Raw genomic sequence first — 15470 nt, forward strand, 5'->3', positions numbered from 1 at the left:
TTAAAATTTTTATAGACGGGAAGGAAGTGTCGCGAGCTCGCCTTTGTTCGAAGAGTTGTGGGGAAAGTCGGGCGACCTTGTCGACGTGCGTGACGTTGCGGCACATGGCGCAGTCCACGACGGGACGGAAGATGTCCTGGAAACGGTCCGGCAGCTCGATGGTGCACTGCAGGACATGAGAAGATAGCTTATAACAAGTGAATAATGGGGATGGTGAATAGGGGCAATCCCAATTTATTGAAGACTTCCTGGTTAGCCTTGCGTTATGGAAAATCGCGAATCTCATTAATTTTAGAATTCTGTTATCATGAATCAAGCTAATAGAAATAAACCTAATGCGAGTTGATTAAATAAAAAAAGTTTTTACGCCATATTTTACAGAAAATGTAGAAATCTCATGTAATTTTCGTTTGAAAAGAGGAAAAAATTATTCTTTTCAATTTTAATTTGAATATCCCAATTTAAAAATAAAATTTCAATTAATGATCCAACGCCGCTCTGAAATACCTTACTATTCTCCTACTATAAATAAAGTTTCTGGTCCAAGCAATATCCCAACTCTACAAACATCCCGGACTCGCACCTAAACAGCCACGATATAGTGCTGTACCCTATACAACGAACAGCCCCATACAACAGCCCTATAGCGCTTTATTATCAGTAACACACATACTTTCATAATTATGTACAAGATTGATATTTATAGTAAGGTGGCCTCAGGATTGTCAATGATGTTGTAAGAAGCACGATAAAACTAATTATGAAACGAATTTGTATCTTGGATTCTGGTGTACTGATCAATAATAATTCACAAGAATTAAATAATTACAGTTTTAAAAATAAAACACAGTGTGAGGATTAGACGCTTGCCAACATAATGTTAGACGGAGTTTTGAGAAAAGAGAATGCTGATTAAGTTATAACGGCAAAGTACTAGACTAGATTATTATTATTATTCCGGTATTAGATGTTTGTTGTTTTGAGTAGGAAATTCTATAGAAATATTGCGCTAACTGGGGCCGCATTCTCAAAACTCGCTTAAGTAATTGGAACGACCGATTTCTCGTCTGCGATTGGTGGGTTTAGTACGAAAAACCGTCAATGAGTGGCTTTAAGAATTGTAAAAATTTTCTATACTATGGCCCGAGATACATAAAAAAGTATATAAAAATTGTACGTACGCTATATTTTGAACACTGATAATAATTTTAATAGATTACGCATGTTTTTCGTTAACAAAGTGATATCCAACATCCCGAGTGTCAAGATAGGATAAGGTTGCCGGGCAAGAAGCGAGTCATCCAATTGACTTTTATTAAAATAAACGAGCTGTAACGAGCTTAATTAAGGCCTCAGAAGTCAACTCCTGATCACGAGCCTCCCTCATTGAAAACTAGAGCCGCGTAAGAGAGGCTGTCCCTGACTCACCTATAATCTTACACGAATCGGAATGACCCTGCTAATGACAGCTGCATTCCTCAAATATTTCGGTGGTTATTAATGATATCCCTCCACTTCAGAGAGGCCAAATTAAAGGGAAGTCTGCCATTCAAAAAGATTTTTAAACTAATGGAACGATCTTTCTGAAACTTCGTAGACAAACGTAAAAGATTAATACAAGAACATTTCGTTTCTATGAATTTTATTGAAAAATGAAAGAAAAAAGTGGGATGCATGGAAAACGGAATAATTGGGACTTTTATAAATCTATTTCATTTTTTTAATTTACGAGCCACGACATAGAAACATACCATTCGATTCGTAATGCAAATTTCTCGCGACTCTACAGTCAATTTTTACACCACTCCCACCCCTTCTCCCCTATTTTTTACAATATATAATCTAAACAATAGCTAAATCAGAAGAAAGCAAGATATGAATCTCAATGTTTTAGCTTGAAAATTAGAGGAGAAGATAAATTTTAAACGAGGCGAAAATGCCAATTTGAACTGTTTAGGAGAGCCCTATAAGTGAAATGGATTAAAGAGGGTAAAGGCTAAAAAATTTGCTTGATAATGTAGCTTTCCTTGTAGCCTATAGCTTGTAGCAATGCCCAGCTTTCCCATCGCCTATGTCTGGTATTGAAGATACCATCATGCACCGCATGACATATTGTTATCCAGTTTAACGCGAATAATATCCTATGAATTAAATTTTTCCGAAATAAATTGTTGTACCTACATGTTTTTGAAAAATCATCATTTTATATAAATTTAGAACTGCCTCTCGCAAAAGCTGAAAAACTCAAATACATGCGGTTTTCCGCATCGACGCGTCTTTTCCGCAGCTACAAATGAGCTAAAAAACTAAATAAGCTAGGTTTTCGATTTTTGAACCTGACCCTTAAAGTACAGAACCGATTTTTTTCAATTTTAAATAAAGTATGCAAGAGAATAATGGATAACACAAGTGGGAATAGATTTATCATTGGAATATATGACAAAATAGGTGCTTAACTCTTCTCTTAGAAAAAATAGACATTACACGAATTATGAGAATCTTTTTATCCCGAATCTAGACAATAATTTCGATTTTCTCTCTCAACACAGTATTGCTTATATAGTCCCGAGGGGACGCCTCAAAGAAATTCGTCTTTTCATTTACGGATAAAATTCTAATAAGTGTAAATTTAGAATAAAATTTAATTTTAATTTCCATGCACATTCAACCTCATCTTAAATCATCTTAACAGTAGAATTTCACATCCTTGTAATAAGGCGATGCGAATGTTATTGTGGCTGTACGATGGAAAAGTCTTATACGATATTTCCAGCACAGGCTTCAACTATGCAAACAAAATAAATCACCACTCTAAATTATGAAATAGATTGTGATTATAATGACCAACTACATTAACTGTAACCTAGAAAAATCTGAATAATCCAAAGTAAATTTATTCAATGCTGATGAATTTCAGACAAGCAAAGACAACTTTTCATATTAGTGAATTTTGAAAAAAAAAATTTAGTTCATGTTGACATTAATGGCTGGATAATTCGAACGAGCTGAAGATATCATATGCGTTTGCACTCGACGCTCGTGTTCGGGTCACGAATGTAAATAAAATTATCACGGAACTCCTAAAATTGAGGTTTTGTCCCCTAGTGCTTATTGCAAGGCCATCATCGCAGAGTCTAATTTCCGATGCCCTCGCATTACACGGTACACAGGCGCAACGCGGTACCCTCAGAAGATGAGGTCTTCACACAGCGTGGTACCGTGAGATGAGGTGGTATCTTCGAAAAAAGTGAACTTCGAAAAAAGTATCTTCGAAAGTGATGACAGGGTACATTCTCACAGCAGATACCCAAGCGCAACGTGGAACCATAAGATGAGAATGAACCTTCGTACAGCGAGATATCTTCGTAAATCGTGATACCCTCGCATTACGCGGTACTCTAGGACCGCACGCAGGCGCCTAGCAACATGCGGTGCCCTCAGGTGGCATACTACCCCCACACAGCGCTTTGCCCTCGGACGCGAGATTCCCCCTTCACATTTTAAAGCCTCTGCACTCTCACATTTTAAGCAGTGCAGTTCGTGTTCCAGATTTTATTTGACCATTCCACGAGATGCGTCCTTAAAGTACGGATTCTACGTCATCTGACCGATATAACTGCAATTTTACTAGAATCTATCCAAAAAATTATTCGTGGTGATGCAGAAACGTAGATTCTAAGAGACTCCACGGAAATGATTCATAATTTCTTCAAATAAATTTAATTATTCTCCTAGAGGCAGGGATCACGCGAGTAGAATTTTCGAATATTAAAGTCACTTAAATGTTTTTTGTGACTCCAGTTAGCAATAATTACCTTCACATTTTAATCGATTATCGTTACATCACATGAAGGAAAGGAAAAAAACAGTTTACATTTTTAAAGCGTTGATGTAGTCAAATTTACATCTTGAGACCGTAGCTTCAACGTAACGCAGATAGACCTATAGATGGCATCATATCATTGTGAAGTTCAGCCCAGAAATGCAAGGCATTCATCCTTGACAAGACAAATAGGTCTTCGATGCAATACTCGGTCTATTTCTTTGAATCTGAAAGCAGCGTCGGATTGAATGATAAATTTGTTTTGTTCGCCGCGAAACGGAGACGAAGAAACGGAGTTGAATTTCGGGCTCGCGTAACGGGAGAAAATTGAGAACCTTCTAATTTTTCAGAAGTTTACTGACCATTCAAAAATTGCCCTCAATTACCACACGAGTTTAAATTCTGAACCCCACTGATAATACATCGTAGATCGTGATCAAATTTCGTAGCTTCGTCTTTGCTATGCACTAGCATCGGTGCAAAGCATCCTTGGCGCCACCATTTCAAAGAGTAATAAAATTGCACGTCATTATAGCAGTTTGGACTGCGTTTTAGTGCGGAGAGTCAATTAGTTAACATTAACGAGTGTCAGTTATTGGGATGAAATGGGCAATCTCCCAAGAGAGGAGCAAACAACGGAGCCGTTGTTGGCTTTTTAATTCAAATGTTTGATCAGTATTTATAACGATGTGCTTCCCAGAGTAAATAAGATTTAGCATGCGGAATGCTTATCCATACTGGCTTTCTGTCGTGATTTTTATAAAATGATTTGAACTCACTCCTGGAAAAAAGATAATGATTTCTAATAATTTGAGATTGGTTTGAGAGGAAAGAAATGAAGTGGTGCCTGCTCAATATTTCCCTACGAGGAAGTAAATGAAATGAATGAATTTGTATAACAAAATTTTAAGGCTGATGCTGTAGTTCATAATTTGGTCCAGTGTTGATCACATGAATATTAAATCCAACGTAGTAACTAATGCGGAGAACAAAGACAATTAAAAAAAATTATCGAGTAATTCTGTTGTCCCCCAACAAACTTGAATAGAGGTCTGAAAAAATTAATTAAAAAATTACCTATCGAGACTGGCGATAACTGATCGCTCTCATTATCAAGAGCGAGTCTCCAGCTATCAACCTCCAGACTACAACTGAAATTCGTCCGGACACTGAAATTATCTTCAGAGTAATTTTTAAGCTTAAATTTCAAATTGTGCCCACAATACCGTTGATTTGTACTACAGTAATTCCCAAAAGTTCAATTTAAAGTGTTGCAAAAACCTTCACCTGCTTGATAATGAAAATTGTATTTTCGAAACGTAGCATTTCATTAAAATGTCATTTGGTAACCTGCTTTTTGATCTCCCGGCGCCAGCAAGAAATTTTGTTCGACTCATTTAAAAAACGAATAAGAAGATTATTAATAAGAAGCATGCTCTGGTCTTTAATCAAACTTGCTTAAAAAATCTATATATGTGAAAATCCTAAAAGTTAAATCTGGTAAATTAAAACTACAAGAAACATCCATGACTTTTTACCTATATCTAATTTTTTTGAGCTCGACAAACTGAGTTTTAAAACCAGAACTTGAGATTTGTATGCTCATTAATTTCAGTTATTTGTTATTTAATCAATTAATTATTGATTCTAAATGTTCATTCGAATAAATATTATCATTAAGAAATCATTATCTCTTATTGCCACACGTATAAGGGACAGCAACTGCCACTCGGTAATTAAACAGCTAGGACCTACAAAGCAGTTATGGCATGCAGGTCCCTTTGTTCTCTGAGTTCTCTCTTGATGTCATTCGTGCAGCGCTCATTTGGGCTCGAATCTCGAAATTTCACCCAGTGACAGCCATGCGATCTTCAAAAGTTAACAATAATTCAACTGATAATTTTAGATGTAATAGTAAATTTCAAACGCTGTGAAATTGAAACTTCTAAAGAATGATTTACATGATATATCTGAAAATTCTTGAAATTTCTGCAGCAATAATTAGTAATCCTTAAAAAGGATTAGAAATCCATCACTGCCAAGTATATACGGATTAATTATTTTCGCTTAACTTGAAGTGCAGATCGAGTGGCAAATTAAGAGAGTCGACACGGCGGTGGCACATGGCATGCTTCCGCGTCTCATCAATGCTGGGCCAGAGAGCAGGAGCTGGTACTTTTTATTCTTTAGGCTTAATTATTCAAATCCTAAGCCGGATTAGGAGCTTCCATTAAGCAGGGAAAGCAGATTAGTGTGAAGAATTCAGTCCCCTTGATTAGCTCAATACTAAATAATAGCATTACATGAATATTTCAGTTGAATCTATAATATAATACCAACATTTCGAGAAAATCTAATACATGCAAATGCGAAAGGAATTTCAATTTTTATCAGTTTGGTGTGAAAGAATGTTCAGCGCCTTTGTAATCTTTTTATAAGAATTTGCAAAATCTGCTCATCTACCGTCCATCAGTTGAAAGTAAAAGCACAGTGTTCGATTAGTTCCATGAAAATAGTCACTTTTCAAAACGCAGTTAAGGTGATCAAGCCTTCATCATATGAAGTGTTGACGGATGCTATTTCTTTGCCTGTATAATAAGTTCTATATTGATGGCATAATTTTTCGTTCAGATCTAAAGAGCTGCATAATAAAAGCTGTGAATGACGGCGAAAAACTGATAGTTCAAGGCTACGAAGTATGCCTCTGAGGTATTTTATCAAATCATCATGATGAATTACTGAAATTAATTTTACGATTAGCCATATTTTGTCGCATATAAAGTATAAAAGACTTGCGTTTTTAGAGCTCCTTCGTTTCCAGCGCGTTCTCGCGGGGGGATGCGAGCGCAGCTAGGAGGGAGCTTGCGCTCCAGAGGCCGTTGTGCAAGAGAAGCAAGCAGCGGCGTAGTGCGCAGGCTTCACTTATGAAACTACTTCGATATTTGTTCAAGTTTCGGGATATAGTTCAAGTAACTTGTTTGAATGTCATAGCTGTACAAATGCTGTTCATAGTGTTCAATATTGTGGAGGAAGCTCTTTCTTTCAAAGAAGATTGATCGTGCAGAATTTTGCTTCGACCTTCCCACTAACGGTCGAAAATATGAGCTGCCAATTCCATGCGACATCTCTTAACTCATGACACGCGATGCAAAAATAAAAATAACTATAAAATTTTTTGGTACAAATATCTACATCAGCGTAGTCTTTTAAAAATAAAGATTTCCCCATAAATCAGTTAAGAGGGAACTTCTACCCAAAAATAATTTGTTGCTTGAATTTTTTTACGTTGCTGCATTGAACGAGGAAAGCACTGTTAAAGCGCTAATTATATACCGGACTACAAAAATTTTTATGTTTATTTTCATTAATGACGATGCCATTCCGATACCAGATTCAGTCGCATAAAACATAAGCGCTGGCCACGGCAGCGTTATCTTCAGCCTTGATCTCTGACTACAGATTTCTGCTCATGGCTTCCACCGAATACTTACAAGTTAAATTTGCTCCTCATGCGTACGCACGAGACCTCACAAGGAAATTTCAATTGCCATCGCTCACCACGGTCTTTTCTTGTAATTCAAACTTCGATTTTTTCGAATATCTCGCGAACCAAGCATTTTATCGTGAAATGGATCGAACTCTTCCCTCTCTCACCCTGTACTTCGAAACCCATGCTTATGTAAGCAGAATTTATTTTTCTAAACCAGTCTCGATCCCCACTTCGCAGCAACGCCCTGTATTTGCCCTGCCTCCTAACTCTATGTGCCACCACAAGTTAGGGAGCAAAGCGCTGCTTGTTTACACAGGAAGGATATGCAACGATCGTCGAGGGAAAGACGAGGGAGAGACGAGGGAGAGACGAGGGAGAGATGAGGGAGAGATGAGGGAGAGACGAGGGAGAGACGAGGGAGAGACGAGGGAGAGACGAGGGAGAGACGAGGGAGAGACGAGGGAGAGATGAGGGAGAGACGAGGGAGAGACGAGGGAGAGACGAGGGAGAGACGAGGGAGAGACGAGGGAGAGACGAGGGAGAGATGAGGGAGAGACGAGGGAGAGACGGGAAGCGCAAATCTAGCCGCCCACCTTGAGTGGCCCTTCTTAGTGGCTGGGCGGATGCTGTAAAAAGGAAACTCGACGGGAAAGATGGGACACTCAAAATAAGATCTCGCCTGTTCCATTGAAAATTAAACCTGTTTAAAGTTTACAGGAAACTTTCAAGTTTATAAAAAATCAAAAGATCGAATATTGCGGATGCTGTAAGTTGTATTTTAAACTAACCAAGATCGTACTGCACTGCGTCATCTCTGGAATCAAAAGTATGAATGCAATTAAATGGATAACGTGGGTTTTTTACCAGATCATATACGAAAACACATTTCGAATATAATAGTAAATTATTGAAGAGAAAAGTACGTACATCGCAAGTCACCTTGGGGAGATAAAAACAATTTTCAGTGTCCAGAGCGCAGACATAAGCAAAAAAAAAATGAGTTATCAAGATGGCCAATTTGCTGCCAGGCTGACCATCCTATAGGGCCAGTGAAACTGACAGCGCCGAGAAAATCTTAAGCGAAGAAGTGTGTATCAGATAGAGTGAATTAAGAAAATAGTCGAGTTCAAAATGTAATTTGGAACAGATTCATGCAAAAAAATGATGCAATTATGCCTTTAGTTAGAGATCACTTTTGTATAGTCAAAGATCTTGTGAAGCAGAAAAAATATGGAAAAAGTGGTCGCCATTGACCGATCAAGAACATGAGTGCTGAATCTGACACCCAATTTGCTGTCGTAAATCAATTCTCGAAAGTTTTGTGGACTGCGGTGCAGTGCAGAGCTGTTATTGTTGCGACGTGGGCCAATATTAAAGGAGTGAGTGCAAGAGGTTCACAATCTATACAATGTAAAAAGATCAAAATGTTTCCTCCTGTGCTATTACACTAGATCGTCATTTTAAATTGGAATAGTGTTGTCAAATATTGTTGTATCGTGGCAGTACGAGTCCCCAGAGACCAAAAAACTTTTTGAAATCACATACTTAAGAGTGAAATATTAAACAGCTGAAATGGTGAGAACTTAATTAAAGCAATTTTTATTTAATTTTATATGAGAATGCTACTGAAACTCGTACCTACCCTCTTTTCTCTGCTTATTTGACCAAAAACTTACTCAGCATATTAAACGGTCATTAGATCAAACTATTTCTACTGACTTCAATTAACGTCTAGGATTTTGTTCTTGAAGTGCTCCTTGAACTCGACTGCCAGGTGCTTAGAAAATATAAAAAAAGTAATTAAAAGTGAAAATGATGAAACTTCCGACGAACGCTCCTAAGGAGCTTTTGAAGTCCAAGATAAAAGAATTTCTTCGCCAGCCAGTTTCTCAATTATTTTAGGATTCTCATTTTCAGGTTGACTTGCTTGATTCAAAATATTTTCCATTCATGTTGAAAACTGCTATCATTCATTTCATTTCATTTAAAGCAAGGAGTGATCACAATGTTCCCCATGTCTAAATTTAAATTCATTTTCCGACGGCATTATCTCCTTTACGTGTTTACTTGCACCCACTTAATTTCGCCATATCGAGGTTAATCCGCAGCCTCGAGATTTTCAGCCCTGGCAGCCATTCCAAGCCAGTTCAGCACCAACTATCACCGCATGACGACCTCCTCTACACACTACTGTAACGCGTGTACGGATCGCTCCGTATTTGTACTTTAGTCTTCGAGTGATTATGAAGAGCGGCTAGCACTTTCTCGGTCAACCCAGTCAGCGAGATGGCACTCCGTGGAGACGCTAGCACCCGACGGCGCGCAGGAGGCCGACTACGTCGCCTGCTGACTCGTCTGTGGACTCTATGAAAGCCTACTGCGGTAGAGGTGGGTCGCAGTGCACGGATTGGAGTGACATGCCGGTCGGCCTTCTACCTTCAGTTTATTTAGTTGATACACATTGTGATCACTAATGCTTTTTCCACTCGTGAACTCTTTAAAGGTGAATGTCCTACGTTATAGTTATAACCCTCAAATTATTGAACTATATATATAGCTTCCAGAACTATGTTCTTGGCATTATTCTTAATTATATAGATTCATCCCAATTTGCTAAAATCTATCATCATAATTTTCAGGCATTCACCTCTTGTCAACCGCGTGTGGTGCAGCGGCGGCACTCCAGCAATCCCGACGCTGTCGGGAAGTTTGCCGCTGCTTCGGGGTGCGATTGAGGCGACGCGGCTCGAAACCATTACGATCAATATAATTAACTTTAGTTCGTTGTCGTGCGTTTTTTTCAAACCCCCCACTCGTTTGCGTTTTCAAGAATTCAAGAAGAGGAAACGGCACTGGAATAATAATTATGTCTGAAATTTTATTCAGCATCGAGAATTTTATAGGCACAAAAATCTAAAAAATATGAATTAATTTCTACCTAAACAGTTAGGTTATGTTGTGACATCTACGTTTTTAATTAAAATAACAAATAAGAGATTACACAGTAAATAAAATCAAGGAGCAAATTTATCTTTAAATAAACATATTTCTTTTTCAGTAGGCGACAGCAGATCCAAAGCTTTATTGCACGAGTAGCTGAAATTAAGAGACCAAGAAAATATTGAAGGTTTGCTTGTACTGGGAGTGACTTTCAAAAACATTCAAGCGGGTGCAAAAAGCAGTCTACTGAACGGTAGCAAACTATATATTCTGTGCAGTAGTAAGCAACGGACTACACAACAGGAAGCATTATACAGCACATACACATTGGAAAGCAGTATAATTCACAGTTGAAAAGCATTTTACTGTAATAAAAGGCCGAGCCTAGTCGCTCATGACTGCGTTTCGTCAGGCTGCCCCATCCACCTAAGCGGAGAACAAAACCTCGTCAATTTAATGGATAAAAATGGACCGTCGGGAACGAGTCTGACATTTAAGACGTGCTCAGGGCGACGTCACGCTCGCCCGCGACCTTTGCCACTCGCTCGCCCTGAAAGCGGGGAACTTCCACGTGCAGCTCGCAACGTACGATTTACGAACGTACATAACATACATCATACGGTGTCTATTTAACACATGCGGTGTCAATACAACGTGAAACTTAAGCAGTTTACATTGGGACAGAATCTATTAAGCGTGAAACGAACGGCGTCAACGCAAGGAAGTTGACGTTCAATTAGCGTCTATTTCGTCTATATAGCTCGGTATCAGTATTTCGAACAAAGTACGGTTTCGACTTACGTCTACGTCCGACATATGTTACAACGCAAGAAGTCGATGTATGCACGGCAGACAGAAGGTACAACGTATAAAGTTGTCATACGCGTACCGTCGAAATTACGTAGATCGTTATTACGTACAACGTACGGCGTCAACGTAGCGTGCGGATCAAAGGAATGAACGAGGGCGAGTGGCGAGCTGCAACTTCGGAATCACGAAATGAGGACCGGAAGCAAATATAAAATTGGAAATGGTGAAGGTAAATTAATTTTTCCTGAGTTAATCAATTTAAAAATAAGTGAAAATTATACTGACTGAATGAGGAGGAATTATTGTATAGTGAACAAATTACATAAACGGAAATTATTATTATTATTTAAATTTTGGTTACAAAATATAAAAGCTATACATCATCAACTGTTAAGTGCATTAAGAAAAGTTATTTAGGACCAAACTCGAAGCAAAAATCAATGGCGGAACAAAAGCAGCCTGCAACAAGCGAAATAAATTTTTTAGAAGACTGTACAGTACATATATACATTATGCAACGTCGAAAAATTTTAGTAATTTACAAATAATTTTAGCAGCGACTAAATAATTTCATCAATGGCTAAAAATTATATTGACATTAAAAATTATATCAATGCAAAATTAAGTTATGCAATTCCCAAATAATTTTAACAATGCATTATTATTTTTTCCAAAGAATGGTAGTGGTTGACGGAACAGGACGTTCAACTTGACATAGCAAGATTTGCGTGAACGCGGAGCTGATCTTTCTCTGTATTATTTTTTTCGCGACTGCGACAGAAAACTGGCACTTTCGCTCTCGTCGCTCCGAGCGTGCGTGGTGCGTGATGCATGTTACGAGGTGCTCAATACTTGCTGCGTGGTGCTTGAGGCGTTATGCGTGGTGCGTGATGCGTGATACCTTCTTTTCTGGCGCGTGGCACTTCATGCGTAATACGTCCTTCATGATGAGGTGGTGCATAATATCTCCTGTGTGGAACTTGGTGCGTGGTGAATTCTGCGTGGTACTTGATGCATTATATGTATTTCGTTTTGTATAATGCGTGATACGTGATGCGTGATTTGTACTGCGTGGTGAATGATACGCACCGCGTGGTGAAATTTGCGTACTGTTGGTTGCGTGATAATAATGTCATTAAAATTGCATAAAAACGATATATTTTCGAAACATAAAATAATTTTATCGGAAAATGTACATAGAAGGCCTCATCTTCAGTTATTTCTGCAACGTACCTCTGGCAGCGTGGCAGGCTGCACGGCTGGCAGATGCGGTCTGCGGTGCAGCAGGTGTAGTGGGCGGCTGCCATATAAGGCAACCGCCATGACACCACATGCTATTCCTACCCAGCCGCTAACCAATGCCAGGTGAAGTCAGAAGTCTTGCCACATGCTAATCTTACCCAGCCGCTAACCAATGCCAGGTGAAGTCAGAAGTCTTGCCACATGCTATTCCTGTCTCTTATACACATCTAGATGTGTATAAGAGACAGATGGATAACGGATGCATTACTGCAANTGCTATTCCTACCCAGCCGTTAACCAATGCCAGGTGAAGTCAGAAGTCTTGCCACATGCTATTCCTACCCAGCCGTTAACCAATGCCAGGTGAAGTCAGAATATTTGAACTTGAACCACCACCATGCAATGGGACTATGCCACAAACTCCCACCCAATTAAGAATCTTAATCCGCAGTCCCAACCAAACATTGGTTATCCTCTTCATATATTAAGACTGAAATTTCAGTCACCAGTGAAGCTTAATTTGGTGAGTATATCCCTAATCCTCCAAGCATTTGAGCAGTTTACTCCCACTCTACTCTTCCTTATTTTTCATTTCATATCTCGGCGCAGACGAAGATCTATGTACCCAACACGCGAATAATTTTTTCATACATACAGAAACCAAGAAAATAGTTTTAAAAAAAATTTCAACGCTTTGAAGTGAATACAATGTCATGCAATACAATGTCATGAGCGCAAAATAATTGCTCTTATTCTTGAACGCTCAAGTAACGGTCAAATGTGTTGCTGTACGCAGGCAAATATCCTGCGCAGTAATGCAGCCTCGAGGCATCGACCATCGGAGCAGGAAGCCCGGATAGCAAACTTCGCAAGCTTACGAGTTTGACAAAAGCTCGGCAAAAACTTATCAGTAGCCATGGTATTGTTTTATTCGATGCCTCACCAGCCTGATAATCTGCTTTATTTGGGAGACTGTGTTGTTTTTCTCAGCAACGTAGGCAGGATCCTGCGTTAGTATGCAAAGCAGCGTTCGTTTTTGTCTATAATTATTGCGATTACATCGATGATAAACGAAGCCTTGATATTAGAAAATATCTAACGATTGTTCGAGCAATATATTCAGAATTAGGCACGTTGGAGTCCCTAACAAATAGTTAATCAGATGAATAAGTCAAAACTTAATTCCTACGCGAGACAACATTTTGAAAGTTGTTATCCTTCGAAGCTTCATGTGAGTTTCTTGCATCACTCATCAGCTCTTTACAGCTACTGAACTACCACTCTTAAATTGCTCGTGCCTCTCAATGATGAATTTTATTCAGTTCCTCCTATGAATAATTGATCCTGGAAGTCCAGAAACAAAAATTTTTACACTCGCTTGTTGGAAGATCAAACTATCCGCAGATTACAATACAGATTAATTAGTTTGTCCAGCAAGATAAGCTACTCATATTTTATTCGCATGAAGGCTGTCAAGTTTCCCTTTATTGCTTCGTAAACTTGCTTCGTCTAGCTCAAGGCACAAGAAGAGCTTTCGGTAGGAAACAGTAATTTAAAGTTTTTTCAAAATGAGGAATTTACTTTAACCATGCAAATTTCAATGTTTCATTCTGTAGTCCGCATTGTATTATTATAAAAATAAAACCCAACGGCAGTGAATAACTAGAAAATTTGTCGGAGGTATCATTGATATAGAATTAAACATTGAGATTGATTTGAATTGGCTTAGCAGAGAACGTTATAGGGTTACATGGGTCCGGTGGTCTTTGGCAAGCAGCTCGAATCTGTAAAAATAACTGATAAGAACTGCATGCCTCTATATGTGGGAGTTGGAGGACAATAATATCGTGTGGCATGATAAAGCTTCAGTTAATTTGTTTCTTTATCATGAGAAATGTATCTTTCATTAAACAAACACCAAGAATCATCAAACATCTAATTGAAAATAAAGTAACAATAATTTATTCTTTCTGAACATTGGACAAACAGTTTGTCCATAGCCGTTTGAAAACGTCAGGGCATAGCCGTTTGATAACGTCAGGAAAGTACATTCGCAGTTTAAATTGAAAACATGTTGCCACCTGCGGGTTTGAGTGGAGTGACGTGTGAAGAATGGAGGGAATGAAAGCTGTCACTGGGAAAAATTTAAGACTTATAAGATAGTGAAGGCCGGGTAAGGAGGATGGGGGAAGAGAAAGACATTAAAAAAGAGAGATGGGTTGCAGAAAGGAATGGCATCACTCAGGACACGATACAAAGCCTGTTTATTGTGAGGCATAAAAAATAATCATTCAGGCGCAATGGAGAGGAGAAGGGAAAGCTACATCTTCTTGGAACCTCAGCAATTTATTCAACCGCAGTCAGCAGAACTCTTGTCGAAATCCAGAGAGGAATTATAAGAGGACAAATGCCGGCCGACGATGAACCGGTGATGCCTCATCACTAAATTCCTTCTATAGGTACATTGCATAAGTTTCTCCAGCTTGTGATTGTAAACTTTATGGAACCATGATTGTTTGTTTATACGCGTATTTTCCGTCGCATTTGTTGTGATTTGGCTTGGTTTGAGCTTCATAATAGTCGAAGTCTTCATCCGTCTGTTGGAATTAATTAATTTAAATTTATATTTTTAACGATAATTGGGGTAGAAACGTGTTTAAATCATTAAATTAACGCGTGTAAATGACTTACTATTTATGTGCATATTACTGTGTTAAGTTTGGGGCTTACCTCGTACAATTTAAGTTAGGCCAATTCCTTCCATTGTTTAATTTAATAAATTTACTTGGCTCCTTGAATTAGTTTAAAAACTCAGCCATGCATTTACAACTTTTAATTTATATGCAAAAGATCAATACAGGAAAATTTTTTGAACATGCTAGGTGCGCGGGAAATTTTTCATTTCACTGCAACGACATTCATAAAAATTGTGGCAACAGGGTCGTCGTTCTCAGGCGGCAGCAGTACAATTTGCCATCGAAAACCGATGCCTCGGCATCGAAATTGCCTTGGACAGCGGGCCAGCGCCGGCCGCATGCATTCGTTTCACACAACCAAATGGATATTGCTATTGTTCATTATTAAGAAAATTAGGCGTTTTGTATTTAAATACGAAAGGTTCATTACATGGATGAATAATTCATGCATGTTTTTTTAGAATAGTTC

At 38.5% G+C, this 15470-nt stretch overlaps 1 protein-coding gene across 1 annotated transcript in view; it reads right to left on the bottom strand.

Moving 5' to 3' along the window:
• LOC108669977 overlaps positions 1-15470 on the bottom strand; it is a 30745-nt gene that overhangs the window by 7051 nt on the left and 8224 nt on the right. Inside the window, exon 3 of the mRNA XM_047882560.1 lies at positions 42-166. Within this exon, the coding sequence (XP_047738516.1) occupies positions 42-166 (125 nt within the window). The remainder of the gene's footprint in view (positions 1-41; positions 167-15470) is intronic.

This window comes from Hyalella azteca, unplaced genomic scaffold (genome assembly GCF_000764305.2).
Source record: "Hyalella azteca isolate HAZT.00-mixed unplaced genomic scaffold, Hazt_2.0.2 contig10727, whole genome shotgun sequence".
NCBI classification, from domain to species: domain Eukaryota; kingdom Metazoa; phylum Arthropoda; class Malacostraca; order Amphipoda; family Hyalellidae; genus Hyalella; species Hyalella azteca.